Below are 27,733 nucleotides of genomic sequence, written 5' to 3'. Positions count from 1 at the left end.
TCATTCTTTCACTACACAATGAGCAGCTCATAGGAGGAAATATCCTGGCTCTGAATGTGGCCAGAAAAAAAGAGTTTTTTTCTTGGGTAAGACTTTTCATACTGTGTTTGACATTCTGAATTGCCTGATTATATAGTGCAAGACTCCAGCAACATTTCGCATTGTGAGGATGGAGCTACTCAGCATTTTGCCAGATGCCAAGCGATATTCTGATGTTTCTGTCTTCACTTTGAGCTGAGTGACAGTCAGCATATCCACAATGAAGCCAAGACAATCTGCTATCAAGTTACAGTAGTGACATTTTCCCTGATGAAGATCCCAGAGCTCGTTGGAATAAAGCTCCTTAAAACTCGGTGTCTGGAGTGGCTCCAGCGTGGCTCGCGCTCGGTGTAATATGCTGATATATTTGTGCCAGAGCAATAAGTGGATCAGTGGGTAGAGCTTTGGTAAGTGAGTCCATTCGTACTGCACCATTTCCTGGCTCGCAGCTCCGGGTGTTGCAGGCTGTGTGCAGTGGGGGAGGTGCCAGAGCTGATCAAGCGGTGTAATTTTATACATTACTGAATCAGTGCAGGAGAAACCTGGAGGGACAAAGCATCATCTTCTCTTTGAACTGCACTGTAAAATCCGACAGCCCTCTTAGCCCAGCCATGCTCTGATACGTTTTTCCTCTCCTTTTTTCCCTGATTTTGGTGTGAATGATAAAGTGATCTGATGATGGCTCTCGTTATGGAACCTATTAGCAAGTGGACGCCCAAGCAAGTAGTGGATTGGATGAAAGGTAGGATCATTTATTACCGTGTATTGTCTCTACTTTGGATCCTTGCAATTTCCATATCTGCTCTGGCATTCTTTGTTTTGGGAAGAGTTTATTCAGTTGTGATAATCCGTGTGCTGCCTTGCTCAGTAGTTGTTACAGACAGGCTGAGCAAGGCTGGTTAAGCTGTGCAGCACGTTGTTGGAATCGCTGCCGAGAGCGGAGTGGGATCAGATGCGTTTGTTGGGGAATGCAGACAGAAAGTGTTTGTGTCTCAGGGCTCCATCACTGCCTCTCACAGAGGAACGTCGTGATGTTTGGCTGCTTTAAATTTGCCCTGATTAGGTCTGGTTTGCTCATATCAGGTGATCTGATGCAGTGGCTGTGCAGCACTCGGCTGTAGTTTCGGGTACCACAAGGAGCGTGAGGTGCCCGTGGCTGGACCGAGGGGTCCTGCTCCTTTAGTGACACGTCCTGATGTGTCCAGCCTTCCCAGCCGGGTACCCAAGGCTCCCGTGTGCCCCTGTGCCGCGGGCACCGTGGGCAGAGCAGGGCTGAGCTCGGGGAAACTCGTCGGGATAAGTTGGCAGGAAGGATGATTTCCCTGCACATTCGCAGTTTCCCAACACAGCCGTCAGCTCTGACATGTTGTGCCTGACAATGCTCGGCTGTGCTGCAAACACACCGGGATGGATGGGAGGGGGAAGGGGGGATTGCTCCTGATGATGAGTGGTTTGAATTTCTCCGGCGTGGGGGGGGATGTATTCCCACGGTGGGATGCATTAGTGTTGTCTTACAGAGCTTCTGATGAGCTGTCTGTCTTGGAGACAATTCCTGCCACGGGGGATCTCTGTTACATAAGGACAAGAGGTGCAAATTTGGGGGGCGTGTTACCCGTGCAAATGATTTCTGTAATGTGATTACTAACTTATCGGGGGGCTGAATTGGATGCCCACTGTAATGTCCTTAAAGCTTTCAGAGTGCTGTCATGAATAAGGGAAGGGTTCTGATCTCATTTTGCTGAGCTACATTCCCATACTTCCCTGAAATTGGGCTGTTTGGGTGCTCATCAGACACGTTACCAGTATGAGCTAATTATTTTTTTACAGGCACAGAGTATTGGGAAGCAAATGGGATCGAGGGGAATGTATGTACTTTGTTTCTCAGGTGTTTGGGAACTCAGGGTAATTGGGAGGGCTTAAGCAGGTCATTGGGATGGATCCTGAAACCTTTAGATGCAGGATTGATTCCCAGGCTCCGGGGTCATTACCTGATAGCAGATCCTAATGTATGCACAGAGGAGAGCTTTCTGATCCACACCTTTATTTTCAGCACATAAAAGAGTTAAAAAGTTGACAGATCCTTCTGCTTTTTAACTCATTACTTGAATTGTAATGTAAATTAAATGTCAAAGTGTGTAGAATACTTGTTGCTACGTTTAAAAATACTTCCTGCTACTTTTTTATCCTTTTTATTGCCAACTGGTTACATCCTGGGCAACACTAATCCATGATGTGCAGTGCATGCCATGGGAAGCAAGAAGGTCACACAAACACAAGGTTTGAAGTGTCTGGAGGTGCCTGACAGTAGGATTTCTCTACCAGACTGCATCTCACATCCATAGGGACGTCTGGAGTAGGCAGGATTGCCAGTGCTCTGCCTCTGGGCTTAGGCATAAATAAGGATAATGCAACGAACATTGGAGTATTTAAAACATCAATATTTTCCTTGGTGACATGAGCTGCAGACCCACAAACAGGGCAGCTGCCCTTTAGTCCATTTTCCCCACATTACTATTACAAGCCCCTTTTTTATCCCACTATTTGCCTTTTCCAGTGCATAGTTCAGTTGCAGCCAAAGAAAAGACCCGACCCACACAAATGGCAGTGGACCAGAATTAGTTTAAAACTACTTGTAAACACCTTGCATGGCAAAAAATTTGCCCAATTGTGGCCCATTTTCCTGTATTTCCCCATGTTCTGTAGCTCAGCTCCATCGGGTACAGTCATCCTGCTCAATCCATGTGTCAGAGAGGTCCAAATTTCAGTGATAAGGTAATTTTTTCTTCTATTCTGAAAGGTACAATTCTTTGACAGCAATAAAGAATACATTGAAGACATTTTAAAAAAAATCACCACTTTATGAATGAGCAATATTATCTTTACTATTGATAGCAACATGTTAATAATCAATATAAAAAATATTGCAAGTGTAATATGCCTTTTGGGGGGCTTAAAATACATATTCAATATTTTTTTATCTGTACAGACTGTAAATTATAATCTATTTCAGAGGGAAATGAGAGCAAGGCGCTTTTTAAACTTGTACTTGGCATAATTATTTAAGCTACTGTAACTTACTTCTAAAATCTCCCAGCAAAGTACACGTTTGAAAGTAGCTAGCAGTGAGTACCAGCAACATCAAATAATTATAGAGAAGATGGAAGAAAGCCACAAAAATGATGTTAATGGTTTGAGACCTGGGGACCCAGAATGTGTCCTGGTTACAGTTTGAAATCAGAGCCCGAGCTCCCCCCACAAGAGGAGACACCCTTCTGTTCTTTTCCTTAAGGAAATGTTACTTGCCAAAAAAGTAAAAATGGGTAGGCTTAAAGGAACATTATTATGACAAGTTGGCATCTTGTATTTATCCACAGTTGCTCTCTGGGGAGAGCATTCAACTGGAATTCAATTAGGGAACTGCAGCTGATGGTGTGGACAACCTGAAAAGGCCATGCAAGTCTTGAGCAATTGATTCCTGAGGCTCACAGAGGATCTAGAAGTTAAAGCTCTGGGTGCTTTTGTGTTAAAGATATTGCCCTTGCACAAAAACACGTTGTCAAGTTTAGCAGTTACACAGCAGAAGGCACTGTGGTCAAAAAGAATATTTTTGAAGGAGCTGAAAACGTTAATTTTGAAGGGATTTTTAACAGTAGTTTTCAGTCACTATTCTTTTCTCCCCCAAATTTTCCAAAGTTTTACTTCAGAAAATGAACAAGCATTTCCCCTGGTACACATTCATTTCTTACATAACTTACATGTTTTCCTAGGGTTATGTACTAAGGACCCAAAAGGTACTTTAAGAAAAACCTTTGCCTTGCTCAAATTCCATTGTGGCCCTGTTGGAAAACAAATATTGACCACAGAACTTGCAAGTGCAGTGAGGATCAGAGTAGTTTCTAATTTGGCCAGTTTTAACTTTAACATATTAATGTGAGTAAATGACAAACTAGACTTTAATGTGTACGTTTGGAATGTTTTATCTGGAGACTTTGGTTGCTTTTTGGCCCAGGAACTCAGTGTGAGACTCAGTGACACTTTGCAGGTTTTCAGTGACCCTCAAAAACCAAAGCCCATCTCTTTTACCAGGCACTGGGAGTCCTGCACAGAATTTGGGGGCTTGGGGCACAGAGAGGAGGTCTGATGTGCTGCTGAATTAATAAAAACATGTTAGATTGTGTCTCCATTGTAGCTAGAGTCTAAAAGGTACTCTCTGTACTTTTACAACTGAGAGTATTGAAGATGCTGTGCTTCCTAAGGGAAGCAGTTTACAAGTAGGTCATTTAAAATGTGAACTCATTTATGGGGAAGTGACACCTCTGTTTAAATAAATACTCACTTTTCAGAGCAGCCCAATGTAATGAAATGAAACACAATGCAGTGAAATACAGCTGTGACTTTCAGAGAATGGAATCTTATTGAACAGCTGAAAATTAAAATAGGAAACCAGCTATTTCTTAAGTACCTGTAAGTAATAACTCCACATGGAGTCTGGGATTCAAAGTCTTGGGGACTGACAGGTTTGTCTGCCCCAAACAGCCTTCAGTGGAGGTTTCTCATCATGAATGCTCTGCTTTAGACACTCATTTCACAACTGCAAGCCATTTTTTCATCTTTATGTCTAGAATTTCTCCGCTCCCAACAGGAGATGCAGACATGAAAAAATAAAAATTAATTCAGTTGGTAAACTGATTAACTGTGCTGCACTGATCCTGTGCAGAATAATTATATGTTTAGCTGAAGGGTTTTCCTTAGCATGTAATTCCCTGATTTCAGGCTGGCTCATAAAAGAGAAAGGAAGGGAGGGAGGGGGAGCAGGGAAGCTGATGACGTGAGTGGACTTGTTAACATTCCCATCACGCAGGGCTCCGGCAAAGCCCTCTCAGTCTTCCTTTGCTTTTCATTAGATCACTACCTGTTCTGGAGCAATGTGTCATAGCCAGGGAGTCTCCTCTGCTTGCAGGACATAATATTGGTAAAAGCTCAGAATGTACTGGAAACACAGCTAAATATTATGATCTGCTGCAAAAGCAGCCCTGTGGGTGCTGAGCCGGGTGACACCTGGCTGCCCTGACCCCCTTGCTGACCTCAGAATCCCATAATGCAAAAACACAATTCCACAAGATACAATTTGGAACTGGAGTGGATAAGCGAGGTCATACCTTATTTAGAAAAATGCAGGGTTTATAACATCTTTTCAGCTCTTCCCAAAGACAAATGGGTTTGGAAGAGACCTGAGCCACCAACGCAGGCGCCCTCAGAATTACCGTTGAATTTCCAAGCAGTTCTAAAGTGAAGGTTTCGTCGTTTTCCTTCTGCTCTCACCAGTTTTACAACTGAAACAAACAATTTACTGTTGTGGCTCCCCCCTGGATTCCTGTGTTCCACTGGCACCACGTTTCCAGTTGTCACTAGGAAGTCACTGAAGCAGAACTGGCTGCAATTCCCCTCCGATTCCTCTTACAAGTTTTGGACTTTTATACTTTTTAGTAATTAATTTGGGGAACAACTGTTGAGTGTTGTAAACTATTCACTTTAAAAGGGTCAGCAGAGCACAGCTCAGAGTTGACTACTTTGCAATGTCAGTGGTTAAGATCAGGTTTCAGGGAACAGGTTTTTAATGTTCAGGACATTTAAGGGTTGGAATGAACTGTCTGGGCAGGTTTGGCCATTCTGTGTAGGCGGTTTTGAGTACAATTAAGAAGAGCTCCAACATCCCTCTGGAAGAGCTTCTGTACCCAGCCTGTCCACAGCAGAGTGTCCTAAGGTCTTCTCAGGGCTTCTACCACCTCAGCAAGATTTTGAGATGGTTTCTCGCATGGGAATGACCCTTGTCTTTGACACGTGAAAACATTCCCGAAGAGATTCCAGCTCTGCCTTCCTCCTGGATATTTCATGGCTTATATCTCCCAGAATACCTGTGGGACAATATGTCTAAAGCTCAAAAATCTTAGTGCTGTGTTTTATGAGGAGCAAACAGCACAGCCTCCTGAGAGCAGACTTTCAGAGTGTTCATCAGGGTTTCAGCCCCAGCAGCAAACACAGACCTGTCCTACTTTTACTGACACTTTACAAACAGCCCATTCCTTTCAGCCTGAGAGGTTAAAATATCATACAGAGCTCAGAGGCCTGGCAGGATAACTAAGAGCCAGTGCCCCCAAGGCTTTGGCTGTTATCAGTTTGAATTCAACCTGTGCACCACTGGCAGCCTGGAGGGACAAGGAAACCCTTTGCTGAGTCTGTGACTCCAATTTGTGCCTTCCCAGTAGCTGTGCAGTCATGGCTGGGGTCGTGGCCTGCACACTGGGTGTTGTACAAAGACCTCCCCAGTACTTGTCATACTGCATGGGAATTATTTGGCTGAGGTCTTTCTGCATCCCTATCACTGTTACCTCATTTTTACTACCATCTTTTTGAGGACCAATTAAAGACTGGTCTATATATCTTCTAAGAACCAACTGGATTAGCACTATCTCCATAAAAGATTTCAGCAACATTTAGCAGTTTAATGGTCTGTATTTGTTATCAGGTTATTTAGGAATATATTCTGAAATTTCCCTATCTATAAAGCAGATATATTCAGACCTTTTAAGAAAGGTAATTCTGCTCACAGGGAGAAGTCTGAGCTGAATGAAAGTCTCTCAAGTCACGTTTATCAAGCGTAACTAATCTTCCAGGTCATTATGTAAAGAAATTTGCTTTATTGTCTTGCAGCTTAATATCAGCAGTCAGACACCATTGTCATGCACTGCTGTGTCTTGTAACCTTTACCATGTGTTAAGACACATTATGCAAAATCCCAACTTTCTCCCAGTTCTGACCATTGCAGGGAGGACAGAGTGGACCAGAGGGGATCAAACTTCTCCAGCTCTCCATTATTTCACAATGTCTCATATCATGAAGCAAAATTCAGAATAAACTGGCTCCTGTGGATGACAATTTCAGACCACCTTAATGAGGTGCTGTGTGTCAAGACACTGCAAAGCACTGGATCCTGCTGAGCAATAGGAGACTTTCATGGTCTCTCCCCAGACTTTCTTGCCCTGCTAAACCCAATTTCTAAATTTTTCCTTGCTTTGGCAGGAATGACACCACCCCATGTACCATACCATTGAGAACTCTGTGTGGAACACTTTTACCAGTTTGTGAAACATGTATTTCCTATAAAAAGAACAGAACATCTCAGTGTTACAGGATTCCTGTAGGAAAGCAGTTTGAGAAACATTAAACTTTGCAGAAAAATACATTCCAACTACCATTTTAGTGCATGCTGGAAAAACACTGCCTAGATGGTGGAGTGTCAGGCAAAGTTCTGTTCCAGCTCCTGTCTCTTGGAAGGCAGCTCCAGGACTCTTGGGACTGTCCTCAAGGTAATCTTCTAACTGGACACTGGACTTGAGTAAAGAAATGTTCCTCCCTAATGACATTTCCATACATCTCATTCCAATGGGTTGAATTCCTGCATTCCTGTTTGCAGTGAAGAAAAGGATGCAAGAGGCACAGCAAATATTACAACCCTTGCACATGTCAGGAAAGCAAAAATTTGCTACATTTTGTCTTTTGCACAGTTCTTTTAACACCTACAAGGGTTTAAAAGCTAAAAAAGAGAATTTATCTGCAAACATGTCCTGCCATGCTGACAGAAATGGAGGTTATGGTTCTGCTGGTGGAATTAGTGACATTGTTGATATTAAATGAAGCGTTTTACTTAATAAACTACAAGAGCATCAAATATTACTGGGCAATAAAATACATTCATCCCCCCCACCCAGAATAATTTTGTAGATATCTTCTAAATGCTACTTTTGTAGTTCAGGTATTTTAGCAAACATGACCTTCTCTTCCCTAATGCCATAGTAGTGATGGCAGGAGCTGCAAAGTGGAGGTTCAGGAGTTATATTACAGGATTTAGAGGGAGGAAAAAATTATGAGGTTGTATTTGTGAAGAGCTCTAGTGAGGAATCAAAGTGAAATTATTTCTGATTAACTAACACTCCAACAGCTCCAACAGGTGCCCTCGTTGACCCCCTGGAGCAACAAGCTCAGGAGAATTCAAGGCCAATGCAGTGTTTGGGTTTTCCTACTCAAATCCTCTGCCAACTGCTTTCCAGAAAAGATGATTGTAAAAGACTGTGGTGCCTTTTTAGTTCTAACGTAGGTGGTATGTTTAAAATAAAAATGTAGCAGCCTGTAATTTTCTGAAATACGTTCAGCTTTATTCCCTACAAACGTGTCCACCTCTTTCACTCTAAAAATCGTACAAAGCCAAGAAAAACTCCACGGGTTTCAGGAGTTCTTAAGGCAGGAACTGTGTTTTCTGTGAGTGTACTGAAACTGCTACAGCTGTAGAAAGGATTCATTGGGTTCCTCTGCTCTCCAGTTTACATGGAAATCTCTGAGTTCAGGCAGGCAGTGGTGTCATCTGACAGCTCAGACTGTCAGTGATCCAATGATCCCTGGAATTAAGGTCTGACTCCTCCAGCTTCCCCTGTTCCCTTTTTGTCTCTCTCCTGTTTATTCCTATTCCCCTCTAGCAGCATTTTCTGGCCTGTTTTCACAAGGAGGTGGGGAGTAACCATCAGGTTGCGAGGGAATTCATTAATTTAACATTAAAAATTTCTAGCCTTGCATACCTTGGAGAGATCTCCATGATTTGGAATTGAACTGCATCCAAAATCCGGGAGAAGGTGGGAAACCACCTGCCTCAAGAAGCCAGGCAGAGCTTCTGGGAGCTTTGAGGTGCAAATGCTGATGTTCCACTGGTTCTCCATGAAAACCTCCTGTGAATATCCAGGGTGCTTCTCATTGCTCTTTCAGGCTGGGAACTGTTGCTTCCCTGGGGGTGTGGGGGGGTAGTTCAACATCTATTTATGAAATCTTTTCCAGTGGATAGGAACACATCTTACAGTAGCCAGCAATGTGCTGCAGTGGGCACATTCCTAAATCCAGGAAAGACAGATGGAGGAATCTGTTATTGATCACTCAGCATCAAAAATGAGCTCCTAATGAAAATGCCCTAAATTACAGAGCACTGAGGAGAGGTTTTAATTGCCCATTGCCAAGAGATTTGGATTGTTCATTGCCAAGTCACACTGAGAATTTTCCTTAGCTGTACAAAACACGACTTTATGGTTTCCAGAGGAAAAAGACATTTAAAGCAGAGAAAAATCACCTTGAAATTTGCATTTGTGTCATGCAGTTAGAGGGAACAGGCAGAGTAATGTAAGAGAAGTTCAGAACTAATAGAGTTTGAATGTCATATAAAAAAATGGATCCACTGTGGGCAGTAGCTCAGCAATGCTGTTCTTCCAGAAATAAATTTTGGAGGATGAAGAGAGTTAGTGAATAACCCATTTAGAACAACAAATAATTATCTAAGTAATAAAACAGATAAATTATAATAATAAATAGACAGGAAATTTTCACACAGGAAATAAAATACAAAGACAGATAAAGTTAAAAAAATTGTAATTTTCTTAGAAAAATGGAGGCAAACCTTTCTCAAGACTTTCATAAGTGGACTGAAAAACATTAGGAAATGTGGTAAGGAAACCATCACCTGCTGAAAGAAAGCTGCACTGGGGCATCATGTGAGCTGTTTCTTGTTTCTCTGACAATTCTCAGGACAAGTTATCAATGACTTTTGTGGCAGCACAGAAATCATTATTTGCATCTCAGCAATGAGAAGATGCTTTAACCAGGAGCCAAATTGCTCAAATGATCGTTCAATGGAAGTGTTTTAGTTCAACCTCTGCATCATTCCCAAAGCCATCAATATCATGGAGAATGTGGAAAGAAGCTTTTCTGTTCCCTGTTTTCTGGGGGCTGCTCTTTGACTCTTAAGTTCCACACATTTTATGTCTCTAAAGGTGGTTCTGTAGTTACTTCATCAGTAAGGTCTCTTTTCTGGTGTCAAAATAACACCATTTATTCTTGAAACATTTTGGATATTCCCATTTTCTTTTCTAAACAACTTTTTCAATAGTAGGATGTTGATATTTGAGGAATCCTGGCATTTGGAACGAGTTAATGCCACATAACCCCTGTGCTTTTATCCAAGGCCTTGTTTTTCAAAGGTGTTTAAATATCCAATTAATGTGTTTGATGGATCTCCAGCTTCCATGTCATAGATCCAGGCAGAAATTCCAAATGAAGCCAAGCTGTCTGACTCTTCTGTGTGATGTCAGACTGCCTTGATTCACCCCAGAGCTCTTTGCTTTTCTCTCACCATCTGATGTCACACTTGATTTGAATTGCTGAAAGTCTCATGAAATTATTCTTTCAAATCTCATTAATATCCCATCTTTTGAGGGGTTAATGATAGACAATATTTCAATTTTTGCTTGCAAACTGGCAAGCTATCACATAAAAGGACAAGATTAAACCTTACAGCAAACTGTGAAGCCGTGTTAGTGCCACCCTGGAACAGTCTCTACTTGTTCTCATAATGAAGTAACCAACAACAGTGAAAGGGCAGAAGAAAATAAATTGCATCTCTGATTAACCCTAGTAGGCATCCATGCCTGCTAACATAATTATTATAATTTTATAGCAGTTCAAGATATACCAGAATAAATTATATGTGTCTCTCAGATCTTCACTAATTCTTCTGGAACCAGTGGCTTTCTTTACTCCACAGCTACGAGCCCCAAAACATGGTAATGAAGCTCCATGACTAAGCATTCCTTAAATGAAAACAGAATTGGCATATTTTGGGTTTGGGGTAGAGAAAAACCACAAATTTCTCAGGGAAAAAAAAAAAAGGACCATATGGTGAATATGTTAAAACATTGGCCAGCTTACTCTAAGAAAATACATTTTGAAACAGGAACTGCTTCAAAATTCTTCAGAGAGTTAAAAATAAACAAGGTTTCTAAATTGCATCCGAGAGGACAAGGGGGAATGGTCATAAGATGTAGGAAGGCAGGTTTAAATGGGATATTAGAATGGAATTTTTCTCTGTGAGGGTGGTGAGGCCCTGGCACAGGTTGCCCAGAGAAGCTGTGACTGCCTCTGGATCCCTGGAAGTGTCCAAGGCCAGGTTGGACAGGGCTTGGAGCAACCTGGGCTAGTGGAAGGTGTCCCTGCCCATGGCAGGGGGTGGAACTGAATGGTCTTTAAGGTCCCTTCCCACCCAAACCATTCTGGGACTCTGTGATTCCATGACACAAAAAGCAATGTTTATAAACAGATGCACTGGCACCGGTTTGCAGAACATCAGACTGGGAGTGCATACACTGAGGGGAAGGTAAATATGGTATTTGTGGTTTTTCTAGATTTTTCTAGATCTGTATTAAACCAAGTCATCATGGTGGCATTTGCATTTTTACCCTGGTGACAGGGTAAAATGTAAACAGGGTACATGTTCACGTGATCTAAACAGAGCCCAACAGACTGAGGTGATAGAAAGCAGTCAAAAGGCTTTGAAAGGCGATGTTAAAACCTGTTCCTCCTCCCCTCCTGCAGACAGGGGCAGGTGGATGGCACTGCCTGTTCTCCCTGCACTGAGTGCTTCATTTCTGTTCTAATGGACAATCACATTTCAGTCCTTGCTGGCATTTCAGTGCAGGATGACATTGTCCCTGTGCAGCTTTTACAAGGCAGTTCAGAGCTGCTGAGATCAGAGGCCCTGGGGAAAGGCAGGATCATTATCAGCATCCTGCTGCTGGGAGGTTCTGCTCTTTATCAGATCAGGTAACCTGGGACAAAGCAATATTTGCTATCAAAGGCTAGTGACAACCTTATCTACCTTGTGGACTATTAACTCTTTTTGTGGCTCTGGTGTCTCCCATATAGCAATATTTAAACATAAAGCTCCAGTGTTCCGTGGTTCAGGGCATTTTTGGACTGCTAAAGTGGCAGGCAGAGTTGGTAGGGACTGCAAGAGATACAAGAACTTCAAGTACAACACAGATAAAGGCTCTGAGTTTTACAGGTGATAAGTATTTCAAGAGCAACGACTCTTAATAATGACAGAGAGACACGGTGAAATGCAGAGAGATGGTAATTAATACCATTAGCATCTGTAGCAAAAAGTTTCATTGTGGCTGTTTGCATTTTAGAATTCCAGTCATTGTTCCACAGCACAGGGAAACTGCTCCAGGAAAGATCTGGCTTCACTGGGGAAATCACATCTTCAAGGCTGAAGTGGTTTTGTGCACACATATAGCCCATTAATCAAGGGGGAAAATCGAGGCATGTTATTCATCATATTTGCTGTGTTTGGATTTGAAGTGATGAGAATTATAATAATGATCCTGAGCATTATTATTAAGTAATATGAAGTGGTTCGTCTGCAGGAATAAAAACGATTTGGCCTGCGAAGGTTCAGACATCTGGTGCAAGCATATGGGTTGGGAATCATTAGATAATTGTTACAAAAATACAAGAAAAATGTCTTTTTGATGAGAGAATCAAGGCCTTCCGGACGGCTCCATGTGCTTCCCTCTTGAGTGGGAGCTCCTTCCTGCCTGTTGTGCCTCACAGCATTCCCAGAGCACATGTGATGCCTGTCAGGTTACTGGGGTTGCTTGGTTTGAAACATGCTCAGAGTAGCAAACAGCTTTCAGGACTCATTTTCGGAAAATGTTTTATGTTGCACTGATTTTAGGGTGGTAAATTGTCCTGTCTCCTAAACGTGTGTTGCTGGGGGTTCCCGTTGCCCTGCGGTGACTTGGTGTGGGTTCCCTGAGTGTGGATGTTCTGAGCACAGAATCACAACATGGTTTGGGTTGGAAGGGACAATAAAACTCATCCCATCCCATCCCCTCCATGGGCAGGGACACCTTCCACTAGCCCAGGTTGCTCCAAGCCCCGTCCAACCTGGCCTTGGACACTTCCAGGGATGGGGCAGCCACAGCTTCTCTGGGCAACCTGTGCCAGGGCCTCCCCACCCTCACAGCCAAGACTTTCAGGTCATGTTGGAGAACCTTCTCCTTGTCTAAATCCAAGCCACTCTTACAGATATCTTTGCTAGTTCACATCCTAACTCGTGCCCAAGTATTAACCAGGAATCACTTATGGATCTGGTCATCATAAGCCAACTACTTCCCCACAGGAAAATATCGTATTAACTCTCCATTCCTTTCTGTGTGTATTTTGATTTCATCTCTGATTCCGTTAAGCTAAAATATCTTCACAATTTATTCAACAAATATGACTTGCTGCAATCTTCTTTATGCTAAGAATTTAAGAAAAAAGGCCTTGGGCTGCCTGCCATTATTAACATTGAGAATTCCTGCTGTTTCTCAGGTAGCTGTCAGTCCAGCATAAGGAAAAAAGCTAATTATTTTAAGCAGGTCAGTCAGGAAGAAAACTGAAATTCTACATAAAGTCATGTGCCCATTGACTTTAGCTGAAATTTGCTGTTGCAGAAATATGTGGCTGAAAAGGAATCCACTGGTAAAAATACACAGTGCAAATATTTAACAATGTAATCTTATCAGGCTTGAAATTAAAGTGTTGCATGCAAATTAGCTCCTTGATTTGCATCAGGATGAGGCTGAGAAGGATGATGAGGAAAACAAGAAGATGTGAATAAGAGAAAATGAATCAACAGTAAGAGGGTAGGCGTCCTTTTTTTTTGATATAACAACATTTTTCTACAGAAAAAGTGGATAAGAATTATAGAAAACTTCTCAGACACCGGGCAAGACATCCTGAGTATTTTTACTGTGATGTATTCTGTATTTTTATAAAATATTTATTACTTTTAAGAGGCTGAAATTACACTTGGGAGTGTCAAATCCCTTGGAATTTAAAGGCATTTAAATACTACAGTGTATTTACTTATGTTGAAGAAACACTGCTGGATTAAAAACTCAGTAAATTCTATAAAAACATTAATTTCCTGTATCATGTGGTGCCAAAAAAATTGTATTAAAGGAAAATATTTTACTACCCAGACTACTCTTTCTAGTGTTGAATGTTTTGATATTTCATTTATTTTGAAGGATGCAACAGGTTAGAAAATTTGACTTTGCTACAGTAACAATGGAATTTTTAGTTAGGATGTGCCATCCCTGGAAGTGTCCAAGGCCAGGTGGGAGGGGGTTTGGAGCAACCTGGGATAGTGAAAGGTGTCCCTGCCCGTGGCAGAGGGTGGGACTGGATGAGTTTTAAGGTGGGACTGGATGGGCTTTGAGGTCCCTTCCAACCCAAACCATTCTATAATTCTATAATATATTGGAAAAATATATTATAGAATATCCCCACATTCAGGAATATGATGCCTCAAACTGCTACAAATCCAAACTGGTTTAGAAAGGAAAGGAGTACGGTGTTATTTCATAAATTGTTGTGTCTGTGAACAAACAAACTCAACAAATCCGTGGTGCTTGGTGGAACTGATGTGCCCCAATGGCAAAGGCCCTTTTGTACCTTCCTGAACAGAATTAATGTCAAATTTGTTGACTTGCTGAGCCAAACCCAGCGCTGGCTCAGTGAACCTAAAGAGCTCTTGCAGTGATCATTTGTCTGTTCCTGTGTCTCTCCAGACACCTGTGGGCTGAGCTTGGCTCTAATCCCATCACTGAGCTGAGCAGAAATTCCTCCAGCAAACTCTGTATAAGAGAAGTTTTACCATTTTTTCAGTAAATTTTGCTTTCGGTGGTGTTAGTTTACATTTTCACTGCTTCAAGAGCCAGGTCCTCAAAGCTAAACCCACGTGGTAAACTATACATTAGACATGGTTTTGTTATTTAAATATGTGCTACCCGTATGTTCTTCTTAGAAAAAAATCACCTCATTTTTTCTTTTGAGAGTATAAAAGGAGTTTTCCCAAAGTTTTCTGAACATCACATGGGCTCCAGCCTCAAAACAGATGCAGATACCCAAAAAAAAAAAAAAAAAAAAAAAAAAAAAAAAAAAAAAAAAAAGAAAAGAAAAAAGAAAAGCTAATTCAGTTAATAAAGATGATGAACTGTGCTGCATTGATTGCGGCCAGACTGATTGCAGACTCGGTTTAAGGTTTTCCTGAGCACGCAGTTCCCTGAGTTCCAGTTGGCTTGGAAAAGGAGGGAGAAGAGAAAGTACAGCTGGGAAGCTGCTGACAGGAACGGGCTCCTCGGAATTCCCGGACACGGGGCTCCGGCAAAGCCCTTTCGGTCGCGGTGCTTTTCCTTAAATCACTCCCTGCTTTGGCGCTGCCTCTCTCGGGCAGAGATTCTCTGCCATTTACATAACACAGACCCCGGCGGTGTTCGAAGTGGGACGGGCACAGCCTGCTTTGATGTTATCCCTGAAAACAACTCCACTCCAAATCGAGAACGGAGGAGCAGCAGGCTGAGGAAGGCATCAAATAAGACAGACGGACAATTCTGGAACACCGTGTTTGAAGAGCCAGCTCTTTTGGAAAGAGATAGCTGGGTCTTTGCAATATTCTTTGCAGGAAGTGTTGGCCTAGAATGTTGATCATTTGTGAAAAGACCAAACAAACATCAAAACAAACAAAAATATTTCTTCGTGTACTCTAAGCCAATAAATGTAGGCACAGCCAAGGAGAATTGCAGCAAAATGGAGAATCTTCTGCCACAGAACTCCCTGGAAAAGCTCTGACTGTCATCTGTGTCAAAACTCTTTAGTCTTCCTTTTTGATGTTCCTTTTTTGCAAGAAAATACTGAATTTTAGGCAGAAAATTATTCTACTAGAACAGCACATCTCAGCTGAACTTCCAGCACCCCTTTGCACGCTGAGCATCTGACACCTCATGGCAAATTCCAACCTTGAACTCTGAAACCTGAGCAGGTATTTAATGACAGGCTTTCCTGGGCTTTGCCTGGGTGCCACTCTGGGGTCTCAGCAGCAGCTGGAACCCCTGGGCCACGTGTGTGTGGGAGAGGAGCCATGTGAGGTCTGTGTGCCCTTTTTGGAGAGACACAGTGACTCTGGAGGTAAAACAGAGCCAGGAGACACCGTTCTCAGGGCAAGGAGAGCAGGGTATTTTCATATTTCCTCTGAGCTGATGAAAATTAGGGTTTCTTTGTGCATTAATTCCAGGTGTGGAACTCCCAGAACTAAAGCCGTGGGTAATGTCCAAAACCATAATGATTTCAGGAGGGCATTGCTTCATAGTACCAAGAACCTTGGCAATTTTCCCATTCTCCTATTTCCTCTCTTAAAACTCTCTCTTCATGCCCAGTCCTACACTCAGAAAATTTGCTTTAGCAACCTAATGGAGTAAAACTCCTGTGCTTAATTTCCTTTCACTACACAGACTTTAAGATGAAAAATTACACTCAGTGTTTGACATTAACAGAATATGTAAAATGTGCTCATTTCTCTCTTGGTACTCCCTGCATTATAGATTTTAATTAGTTCATGAATCTGGAGAAGGCACTGGTTTTGTGTCTCAGTTCAAAACAGGCTATCAGCCTATCTCTTTTTAACTTGGAGACATGCATATAGTATTTTTTCCCTTTCCTTGTAATAAATATACCAGATAAGATTGTCACTTCACAGACTCCAGCTGTCTGCCCTGCCATGTGCTGATGCCTCTTTGTCAAAAGAAAACTCCAGGCAATCCCCTGTGTTTCTTCATACACTTTATGATACCTCTAATCAGAGAATAGATTTTATAGGAATTTCCATCACATCTCTCCCTCTTGATTCTATTTTTTCCTGGCTGATGTAATCTCACAGGCTCCCTTTTCTCTTTGTAGGTAGCAGGGAAAAAGAAAAGAGAGGAGCGAGAAATTATTCTGACACCTTTTTTAGGGTTTCTACCATTTGTCAGCCCTGCCACTAATGGTTGTTACAAAATTAAAAGGCATAGTTAGAATGCGGAAAACTAACACGTACATCTGAGTTACACAATTTTCACTTCAAGTTTCGAATTTCTAACCAACCTCTCCATTTTAAGTGTTCCAGCAGGAGAAAATGGAAGTAAGCAATTAAAGGGGGGGTGGGAGGGGGAAGAAGGAATAAAGTTGTGTCAAATCTGATTCCATAAGACATTTTTTTTTTGTTTATTTTACATAGATAGAGTTGCAAGGGCTCGTTCCTCAGTACATTTTGTCTCAGAAGACTGAGCGCTTCAAGCACAGGAAACAGCATCCCAGAATACTCCTAAACACAGACTGATGTGCATGTTCTTTTCCTAAAATGCCTGATCTTGCTCATCCTGAGTTCAGCAGCTGAATTCAGGCTTCCTCAGGGTGTAGCTGAAGCTGAATCAACTCCTGCCATCCCCAGTTCACGAAGGTCTTCAGAAACACTCCAAAGTCCAGTCAAAGTTGATTTGCTTGGACCAAGAACTGCCTCAAAGGCAAAGCTGGCACGAGAACCCTGTGAAAACACGTGGTTGTTCTGATAGGCAAATACACATCAATTATAGATGGGACCTCCACTTTGCAGGAGAGCATTGCTGTTATGAGCATCACAAAAGTGGTAACACAAAGCTCTGGGGAGAGGCTCCAGCACGGATCGATACGAGCAGCAAGTGGGCTTTTATGAGGGAAGAAGAAACGACAGAAGGATCTTGAGGGGAGCCAGGGATAAACAATTGATGTACAAAATAACTTACCTGTGCTGAGAATCAGGAAAAAGTGGATTTCAAATAGCAGAGGACACTGCTCAGAAATAGGACAGGCACTGGCATATTGGGGTTGGATTTCTCTGGCAGTCCCCTCGGACACTCGTGGTTGTCCCTCGTGATAGATGACAACTACAGGGAAGGTCAGCTCAGAAAAAACAGGATGAAATGTACTTTTCTCTGTAGGTTTTAGAGACAAGTCTTTTCCTGTATCTTAAATGCATATAATTTATCAATTCCAGAAGAAAAAAAAAACAACAGATTTAAAGGCAACCTTCAGTACAGTTATAATCTGGTTGGATGCTTTTCTGGGAAGCACTGGCTGGGAAAACAGTATTGTTTACTTCAGATACATCTGGTGCACTGTTGTGGTCAGCAGCTCTCACTGTGTGCCTACAACATCTTCACTGTGGTGCTTTCTTGAATTAATTGGGCTCAATTAGGAACGTTTACCATTCACATTTAATTTCACAAGTATGATTTAGTCAATTTTCAGGATATGGGCTGTATCTCTTTGCATCAGAAATTACCTTTCTCACCAAAAGGACTTTGCTCCAAAGAAATACCTCTGATTTAATACTCTCCTGTAACATTTGGCTCATCTGCCTGAAAAATTAAGATTGGTTTTGCTTACAACTTAAATTCCCAATCATCACGTTACCACTTTGGCAGTTATGATAATTTTTACTGAATTAATTTCCATCTCAAAAAAAGGCCTTTTTTTTCCCCTGACTTTTTAAGTTCTTTTTGGCTGCTGGCAAGAATTCAGTAATGCTTCAGATATTAATGTTTATTTTTTAAATAAGTTTGTCCTTTAGGAAAAAAATGGAAGGTACATCTGACTCCTTAAACACTGTAGGTCTAAATGTTAAGTATGACAGCTGAGAGACCTCTCTTTTTAGTTTTACCCAGTTTAAATTTGAGTTTGTTCAGATGGGTTTTGACCAGTTAATTTGTCTTGACAGCTCTCAGGGTCACATTTAGTTTATCCCCATAGGTGCCTTGTTCTGTAGGAGAATAAAATGCATTTGTCTCATCCACTTGCCTTTGATTTTCATATTTGTGTGAATGACTTTGAAATCACAAGAATCAAAAGAATTAAATTGAATAAAATGGAAAACAGATTAAATAAAATGTTTTTAGCTCCCCGAAGTGTTGCCTGAAAGATCCCTGGATGGACAAAATGACCACAGAATATACCAAGTGCTGAAAACTTCTGATGTGATTGCACCCATAAAGAAGGAGCATTTCTTCCTTTACTTCATAACCAGTCTCAAATATTTTCATAGGAGTATTTGCATTATGGTTATTGGAACTTCTGTGTGTGGGAGGAGGCTCAGTTTGCCTGAAATGATGATATTCCAGCATTGAGGACATCAAGTTACTATAAAGGAAGCAAATCAGGAAAAGCACATGAACTAATAGCAGCTCATTTTAAATTTGTGTGGGCAGAAAGTGTTGTGCTTGCTCTCTAAAAATATACTGAAACCCAAACTAAGCTCTGAGGGCAGAGAAGATCTTTGAGAAAGAGGTGCATGAAGAGAATGCCTTCCAATGTCACAGCTGTTTTTAAAACAAAGCAAATAATAAGTTGTTTCCTGAACCCGGGCGTCTCATGAAGGTTGTGACAACAGAATGGACTGGGCCACACATTAACTTTGTAGAAGTAAATCCAGGTATTGATTAAAATCAAACCAAAGCAAACAGAAGCTGATTGACCTTTCCAAATGTCAGGGGATTTTTCACGCCGTGTGTGTGGGAGTCATTCAGCCACTGCAGCCTTGGCTGGTACTTTCAGCTGTGTTCTTCCACACACAAAGGAGCCTCATTTCCCATGACAGCAAAGTGCACATCAGCACATGCCATGCAAATCACAGCCTCTTCAAACCCTCTCTCTATACAGAGGAATATTCAGCAAATCATCTCTCCTAATAACAGGAGACTCCAGCTGCTGAGGGGTCTGTTATTGTACCACACTTAAAGAATTCACGGTGTCTGCACGTGAGTGTCGGTGACACTGGGAAATACAGTCAGGCTGGAACATAAATTTGAAATACATGACAAAACCCAGCCTTTATCTCATAGCCTTTCCAACAGTTTTCTTTAAAACACTTCTACTCCAAGAGCCCGGACACTTAGAGGGTGTTTCCATCAGGAGGTAAGTGAAGATATAAATGGGTTTATGATGTACAAGTCCCCTGGAACTTAGTGGAGTTCAGGGTCTTGCTCACACAGAAAACATGAACTTCAAGTCAGGTTCCCACTGGCCTGAATCCCACACAAAGTGAACACCTTTCACTTTGAAGCTGGAAGCAAGAGTCAGTGTACTTAATGAAGGACAATCAGTTCAGATCAAGATCACCACAGCAAGCAAACCTTGCAGACTGTGTGTCTGCATGTTTTAAAGGGCAAAAAAAGACCATACAGAGGATAGAAATGACTGGCATTTTTCCAGAATAAATAAGATAGTAAACCCAGTTATATTTGAAAAAAAATAAATAAATAAAAAAGAGAGCATAAGTATTAAGAATATTAAAAGAGAAGCAGATGCATAATGCATGACTGTGAAAGGTGGTAGGCTCCAACAGTGGCACAGTAATCAATAAGATACTGAAAGAGTTGGCTGGGAAGGACAGAAAAAGCAAGATTACATCATGAGGACGAGATCTTGGCAGTACCTGTGGGGGATTCAACAGGATCATGTTTGCAACTGGAAAAGAACAGACATAAGGTTATGCCTAAATTTATACTTTTGCATTCAGTCCTCAGCCTCTGAATTGGGAAAAGAATGATTTACCTAATACTGAGGGCAATCAGAGACAACTGCATCAAACAAAGCAATAATAACAGCTGACCACATCGGCCTGCAGAGATCAGGAACTTCTGTCAAGACAGAATTTACAGAAACAACTTTCCGGAATTCAGTCCACTGGTTCTAAGAATGATCCCAGGACAAGCTTTCCTAACTCAGAAACTCCCAGGGATGAACTGAAGAACTGAAGCTCACTCACTAAAAATGGTCTTGATGTATTTATTTCCAGCAGGCACAGTGATTAACATCACAACTTTAAAATGAGAGGCAGCCTGTTAAAACCCACATGAACCCTTCAGGGATCTACGTGCCTCCAGCTGTAAAAACCTGCTGGTTTCCACCAGCTGAAGAGGACCCAATGATCTTGGAGGTCTTTTCCAACCTCAGTGATTCTGTGATTCTGTGACTACAGTTTTGGTAAGCAGCTGCATCTCTGGAACATCAGTTCTGAAAATTCTCTGTATGGGTTTGAACTTTTAATGGTAGGGCTTCTACCCTGGAGGTTTTTGACAGCCTAGTAATAAAACAGCATGTGTATGCTTCTACCCAGAGATGTGGTGGGGGAAGGATGAATAACCTCTGGAAGAGGACAAAGACACACGATGGAAACCTGATGATCCACCTGTTGGTGCCTCCTAACGTGCCACTGAAATGCCAGGAATTCCACATCCATTTCTGGACTCAGATCCTAACTCATTTAGATGATCCTGGATTTTTGCTTTGCTCTTCTAATGAAGGCCATTCCCAAGCTTTCCAGTATCCACACGAACACCGAGAGTACCCGAATTGGTGATGGAAGCTTGGAATCTGACAGGGGTGGTCCCTTTTGGTTGGTTTGTCTGAGACAGGGAATTATGGCAAGCACTGACACAAGAGAGAGCTTTTACACCCAACTGTAATATTTACATAAAATACCAAAGGGAGGAGTGGAAACCCACAGAGGGAGGAAGAGAGGAGGGGGAGCTGAGGGAGGCTGTGCTGATGCTTTTGTTGGCATTCCAGGTAGAGGCAGTGAATGAATCCTGAGCAGTCTCAGGCTCAGCAATGACTCACTGTTCTGCCTTCTCTTCAGGAAGAGCAGTGTGCAGGCTGCCTTTCCAGATGTATTTCCCTGGGAGAGGCTCTGCAGGAATCCTGTGAAGACATACCCACTAAACTTCACTGGGATCCTCCAGTCTGACAGATAAAGTGCATGTTTAGATGGCTTTCACAGCTGATTTCAGTCCAGTCCAGTGGGTTACACAGGAAAATTGCTTTCAGCAGCCCTGTCACATCCCGTGGCTCAGCAGCCACTCTCCCAGGGAGGTGATGCCATGCAATCAGTGCCTTGATCAGGGCTGGAACCCTGGAAAGTGTCCCACAGGTTGTGCTGCCATTCTCATGCAGCTCTACCAACAGATCCACATGATTTATCCAATTAGCAGGTTACTCAAATTAACTTTTTAAAATTAAGTCTGCTGAAAATAAATGGGTCAGTTCTTTCCTTTCACACCTTGTTGGCTTCAACCATGTCCCTCTTGGTTTTTGAGGCAGTGAATGAAGAGAGTAATGTGGGTGCTATGAAATGCAAATTCATGGGCATATGTGGATAATTTGCACCAACTCTTTTTGCAAAGCTGAGGTGTAAAACCAAAAGAACAATTTGGTTTCATCAAGATGTCACAAAAGTATGGGAAAACTATTTATTTAATAATTTAAAAGTCCATTGTCTTCTCTACCTATGAAATCCAGAAATATAGACAAGCAGCCTGTAAAATAAACTCTCATTGACAAAACAGAGTTTTCAAAATAAACAGTTTGTTCCTTTCCTTTTGTAGCAACAAAACTACCTACATGTTTATATTAGTTTTGGGCCTAAATCCCCAATATTGCCTTTGAACAGATCTTTTTACCTAACAGAGCTTAAAGTGGCAGCATTTGTAGGATCTTAATTATTACAGGCTATTGCAACAGTGTTATTTCCCATATCCTAATGAGTTATCCTAAAAAGTTAGGAATAAATGATGATCAACATGTGCAAAAAAGACAGGGGGCTCGATGTAAAAGGAGACCTTGAGGTAAGAAGAGAAAAGCAAAATAAAATACTGAATGGCAATTTTTCAGTAATTGTTTATAAGCACTTTAATACTGAATCTCATAAAAAAACCCCAATGCTGTAACTTGATAATAAGGCCAATATCCTTTAGTGAACAATTTCTTAAATTTACAGCTATATATCAGCAACTCCCTTGAATAATGCTGAAGTTAGAAGACCTTCTCTGAGTTAAATCATCTTTATGGAATAGGGTAGAGAAAACAATGAAAATTATGTCTATAACTCGTTATTCCGAGTCAAATAATGTTTGCTTCTGCTAAATGCAGACAAAGTAGTATTTTTGCTTTGATATGCATTCAAATAATGAACTAGATCACATTGACATAAAAAAGAAGTTAAAGTTTTGTGGGTTTAACATGAGGCTAAAAGTATACAGCAATGGAAGCATAAATTATGTGAGGTCAGTTTTCAGACAGTAGACTTACTTTCTTCAGTTGCAATATATATATTTACATGTGAAATTGTCTTGCTCCTTGGCAGATACAATTATCCTGAACTCCAGTGCTTTCTGCAAAGTTCTTGGCCATGGAAAAACTACCAAAATTATTTAGCAGACGGTGTCTTTTTTTTCCTCATAAACCTAGAAAAGAAAGATTAAGTGTGTCTTTACTATTTTTGATAATGTCAGTTCCTATTCCATCTTGTTACTCCTGACAGCATGTAAATATTTAATAGCACTCAAAAGGTAACTTGTCTGGAAAGAAGGAACAACATAAATATGTAAGTGAGAGTTGAGTACTGAGCTACTCAGCCTTTGGAAAAAGTCTTACAGTGAACCTCAGTCAGTCCAATACTGTGGCCCTTCCTTATTGAAAACTGCACAGTCACATCCATATCAGAAAGTGAATTAATGCCCTTGGAGTTGCACACAAAAGGACTGTTCCTTGGATTCCTGCAAAGATACATACATACAGACATATATATACATATATTATATATAGAGAGAGATATATGTGCATCCTTATTTCTCTATATTGCCATACATATTTTTGTTGGCAGAGATTAATACACGTGTTCCTGTGATTTGATAAGGTCAAAACTTTTATCTGCTCGCTTTTAAATGAGGCAGATTCAATTATAGACATGCCAGCACGACCTGACTGATCCTCAGGCAAATACATTTGGGTTTGTCTAAGTTTCCCACCATTTTAGCATGAGGATTTGCAGTTTTTACCTCTCTCCAGTGCAGTTCTTCCACATGAGATGGGATCTTCCTGTCTTTTCCCATTCTATTTGATCAATTCCTTTCTCCTGAGCTTCTTTCTCCCAAAATAATCTGAAAGCAAAGGAAAGCAGAGCAAGTGAAATGTGAAAACAGCGTGTAGTCTCTGTCTTATTTGCCTAGCACTGGTTTCTATCGTGTTCATTTTTAAGTTTTTAGGCAGTATTTAAAAAATCCAAGGGAAAGAAAGCCCATTACAAGAGTCTGACAGTGTTTCTGCACCAGGCTGAAGTAGACTGATGAATGGTACTCATCTATTAACCATTAAATGTCCATAAATCTGCCCATAGTATCTAACCAGTATATTGTAAATGTTGACACTGGACAAATTGTAATTAAAAAGACTTGCTTATTTATTTGGTGTTTGTTATCTTCTTAATTATAGTTTAGTAGGCTTTTGAAAAAGGTATGTCTATTTTAAATATACTACCAAAATTGCTTGGCTCCAAGAAACCAATATTTTAATGATTATGTTGCACAATAGGTCCCAGACTAACACTGAGCTGCACTCAGAAAATACAATCAGTCAGCTCAGAGGTGTTCATGCCTTAAACATCCAATATCCTGAGCATATAGAAACATTTCAGAGCAGAAAAGAGCAAAAGATTGTGATCCAGCTCTCCCTGCAGCCTCCAGAAAGCTGCTCTGAAAAAGACTCAAGAGTCTCTTTGATCTCCAACACACGGAGTAAGGTGTGAGAGGTTCTGTAAAACTTGCATTTTTCATTACCACCTCCAGCTATTTTAGCAAAAGCTGCAGCACTTGTCACTGATTAAATAACACACTTGGACATTTAGTTAATTGCCTGAGTCTCCAAGATAAACAAAATTGCTCAAGTAAAACTTGCTCCTGATTTTTATATGGGTGTCAGGTATACGATATGGATTTTTTGGTGTGAATTTAAAACATAATTTTCATTAAATAATTTACATTTCAAAAATTATCACAGTGCACACTAAATAACGCATGTTATGCTTACAGCACCAAGATGATGTCAAGAAAAGACACTTTGAGTAGATAAATCTAATATGAACACTTCTTAAATAACCAATAAATGTGAACAACCTCTCTGCATTTTGCTGTGCTAAAATATATTGCATAGGATATGGAAAATACAATAGAGACTGCACTTCCAAAACATGATGCTGTTCAGAAACTGGATCACTCTGTCAGCATTTCCTGCCTTCTGGATTTTGTGTTCCTATTTAGATGGGATATTGGGAAGGAATTGTTCCCTGTGAGGGTGGGGAGGCCCTGGCACAGGTTGCCCAGAGAAGCTGTGGCTGCCCCATCCCTGGAAGTGTCCAAGGCCAGGTTGGACGGGGCTTGGAGCAACCTGGGCTAGTGGAAGGTGTCCCTGCCCATAGCAGGGGGTGGGACTGGATGAGTTTTAATGTTCCTTCAACCCAAACCATTCCATGATTCCAATAAACACAGTGATATTCCTGTGCCATGTCCATCCCATGGCATGGGAGTGGAGCCCATTGCAGGGCGAGCCCAGGGCTCCATCAGCTCCAAGCCTTCCTCAAGGGAGCCTCCCAGGAGCAATACAGATGGTCCCAGTCACTGAGGTGTCAGAGGGACGTGGAGAGGAGCATCCCTGTCTGAGAGGGCATGTTTTGGGCAGCAGCTCTGCTCTCCGTGAGGAAGAGGGAGGATGAGGAGGGGATTCCCCTCTGGGCAGCCTGCAGGACCCTCACCCCAGGGACCACCACCCGCTCCTCAGAAAATGGTGCTGTGATGAGGGGTCACAGCTGCTGTGAGGTGGGCTCGGGGGGCCAGGAATGCCCAGAGGGTGAGGTGGGAACGTGAGGGGGCAGGACTGGGGAAGCATGGCTGTGACTCTGGAGGGAAGGCTGTGGGACGGGCACAGGGTGCTGAGGGGGCAGTGGACATCATGTGGTGCTCCAGGGGCTGGAATGTTTCTGGAGGGGCGTCCAGGAGAATGGGAATGTGAGAAAAAACGGGATGTCAGGACCTGGGGCCAGTGAGCCGGGGGGGCTCCTGCTGCCTTCGCGAGTGCTTCCTCCTCAGGGTCTGGGGTGAGGGCTGAGGGGGAAAGTTCCAGTTTGTGTCTGAGGACAATGATGTGTATACTTATCTATACATATGCACATATCTACCTACCTATCTATCTATACATTAGCAGAAAGAATGCCAACAAAGTGCGAGGGCCCAAACCGTGCCCGAAATGAGCGGGAAGAGCGTCGTCATGAAGGGTTGTGTGGAGGGGACCTGGATGTGGCCCTGGAGCAGAGGGACAAGCCACTGCTGCAGCCATGCGTACATCAGTGCCTGTCTCTCTGCGTGCTCTCTGTGTGCCCTCTGTACACTGTGTGTATCCACAGCTATATGATGGATATAGCTGTGGATATGATGGATATAGGTGTGATTTCACTCGGGATGCACTGATTGCAGTGAGTGTTCCTGTGGGATGAACACTCGCTGGCATGCGTGGGAGCGAGCAGGACAAACAGATGCCATGTGGGGAGACAGAGCAAATATGTGTGAAGGAGATGCTGCTGTTGTTTTCCAAATATTGATGAGGAGCTGTTAAAATCAGAGTAGTCAGTCACACGGCTTTGTCTGTTTAGTTTCTTAAACTGAGCACGGGTTGAGTAAGCACTGGCTGTTAAACAAAAACACCAACCCCACACTCACTTCTAACCTCATCCACACCTTTATTTCCTGCTCTGATCTTCTTCCCAACAGTTTTATGTGCCTTCTGCCAAAAGGAACAGCTCACTGAAGTACTTGCAATTTCTCCCTAGGACATTATTGACTAAAAAAATACCTGTATTCAGCCTCAGTGTGTTTGGCGTGTGCCTTTTTGTTAATACATCAAATACAAATAACTATCATTATCTAATGCCCTTAGAGAATGTGATGGAATAAAATTCCAAATCACATTTGAAATTCCACATTTGCTGCAAGTTTTTTGTGTGTATAATTTTCTAGGAAGTGGTGAGGTATATTCCAGTTGAAATCACATTACTTTAAGCTGTTGAGGGAAGCACTGGTCCATTATTTCCCGCTCCTTCCCTAGTCCATTACAACCCATATGCACCGCAGTCAGGCTTTTGTGATAAATAGCTCTGCAGAAGGTAAAAGCTGCTCATTTTCTTTGATTCCATCTGCAATCACCTCTCAGTTATTGAGGCTGCAGGTGCAGCTCCATGGAGCTGCTTCCCTTGGAGCTGCGTGGGTGTGGAAGCGGAGGAGCCGCGATCCGGGACTGCTGGGACCAGGGTCAGTGCTCCCTGTGGGATCTCTGCTCTCCCAGCCCTCAACCTGCCTGGTGCTTCCCTGCTCTCTGCAGTTTATTGTGCCTGTGTTTGTGTAACCACTGGTTTCTTCCTTAATTTGTGTTACCAGAACTCTCAATTACTTCAGGTAATTGAAAGGCGGTTGTGTTTGGGGTTCTGGCAACTTGGTGCGATTTCAGAACAGATTTTACAGTCATTTTCCACTGGAAAACTAATGACAGTTCTTGCAAATACAGCAGCTGTTGGAGAAGGTGTGGGGGAATTGAGCTAAAACCTCTGTCAGAAACAGGTTGGCAGCTTAGTTTGAGCCAATATTTCAATTTTACTGTTTAGCTCAGATAAATCTGAATCGGGTTCAGTCAGCGCATGTCGCTGTTTTTGCTTCACAAATAGGCTCTTGCTTCCAAGACGGTACCTTTTCCTTAAAAAGAAATTAAATATACTTTAAACATCAGAATTTAAGAAACGGTCATGCAGAAAACCAATTTTTAAAAGTGAGTTGGGTATTAATAGTCAGACCTGAATCTCTTTTTAACTGTAAGCAGTAGTATAAATGTTCCAGGACTGACTCATACTTTGAGTGCTTGCCAAGAATGACGTGAGTAAATATCTCCCAAAGCCAGCTCTTTTGTAGCAGACTATTGTTAACTGGCATTTGATATATTATAGCAGCATTCATCACAGCTCTTCAGATAAGGTTCACTCAGGAGAACAGTTGCATTTGTTATTTTCCTTTTTCCTCCCCTTTTCTTTTCAGACAGTCTCATTCAG

General features: G+C 41.9%; 1 protein-coding gene across 1 annotated transcript in view; it reads left to right on the top strand.

The window, feature by feature from the left end:
- The first annotated feature begins 493 nt into the window (after positions 1-493).
- The window catches only part of LOC103756197 (connector enhancer of kinase suppressor of ras 2), a 168,753-nt gene continuing 141,513 nt past the window's right edge, over positions 494-27,733 (top strand). The window contains exon 1 of the mRNA XM_018086464.3: positions 494-781. Coding sequence (XP_017941953.2) covers positions 715-781 — 67 coding nt within the window. The 5' untranslated portion in view covers positions 494-714. The remainder of the gene's footprint in view (positions 782-27,733) is intronic.

The sequence above is a fragment of the Manacus vitellinus genome, unplaced genomic scaffold (assembly GCF_001715985.3).
Source record: "Manacus vitellinus isolate BGI_N305 unplaced genomic scaffold, ASM171598v3 scaffold_95_pilon, whole genome shotgun sequence".
Classification (NCBI taxonomy): Eukaryota; Metazoa; Chordata; class Aves; order Passeriformes; family Pipridae; genus Manacus; species Manacus vitellinus.
Note: the sequence above shows the minus strand (reverse complement) of the source record. Positions and strands in the feature narration are given on the sequence as shown.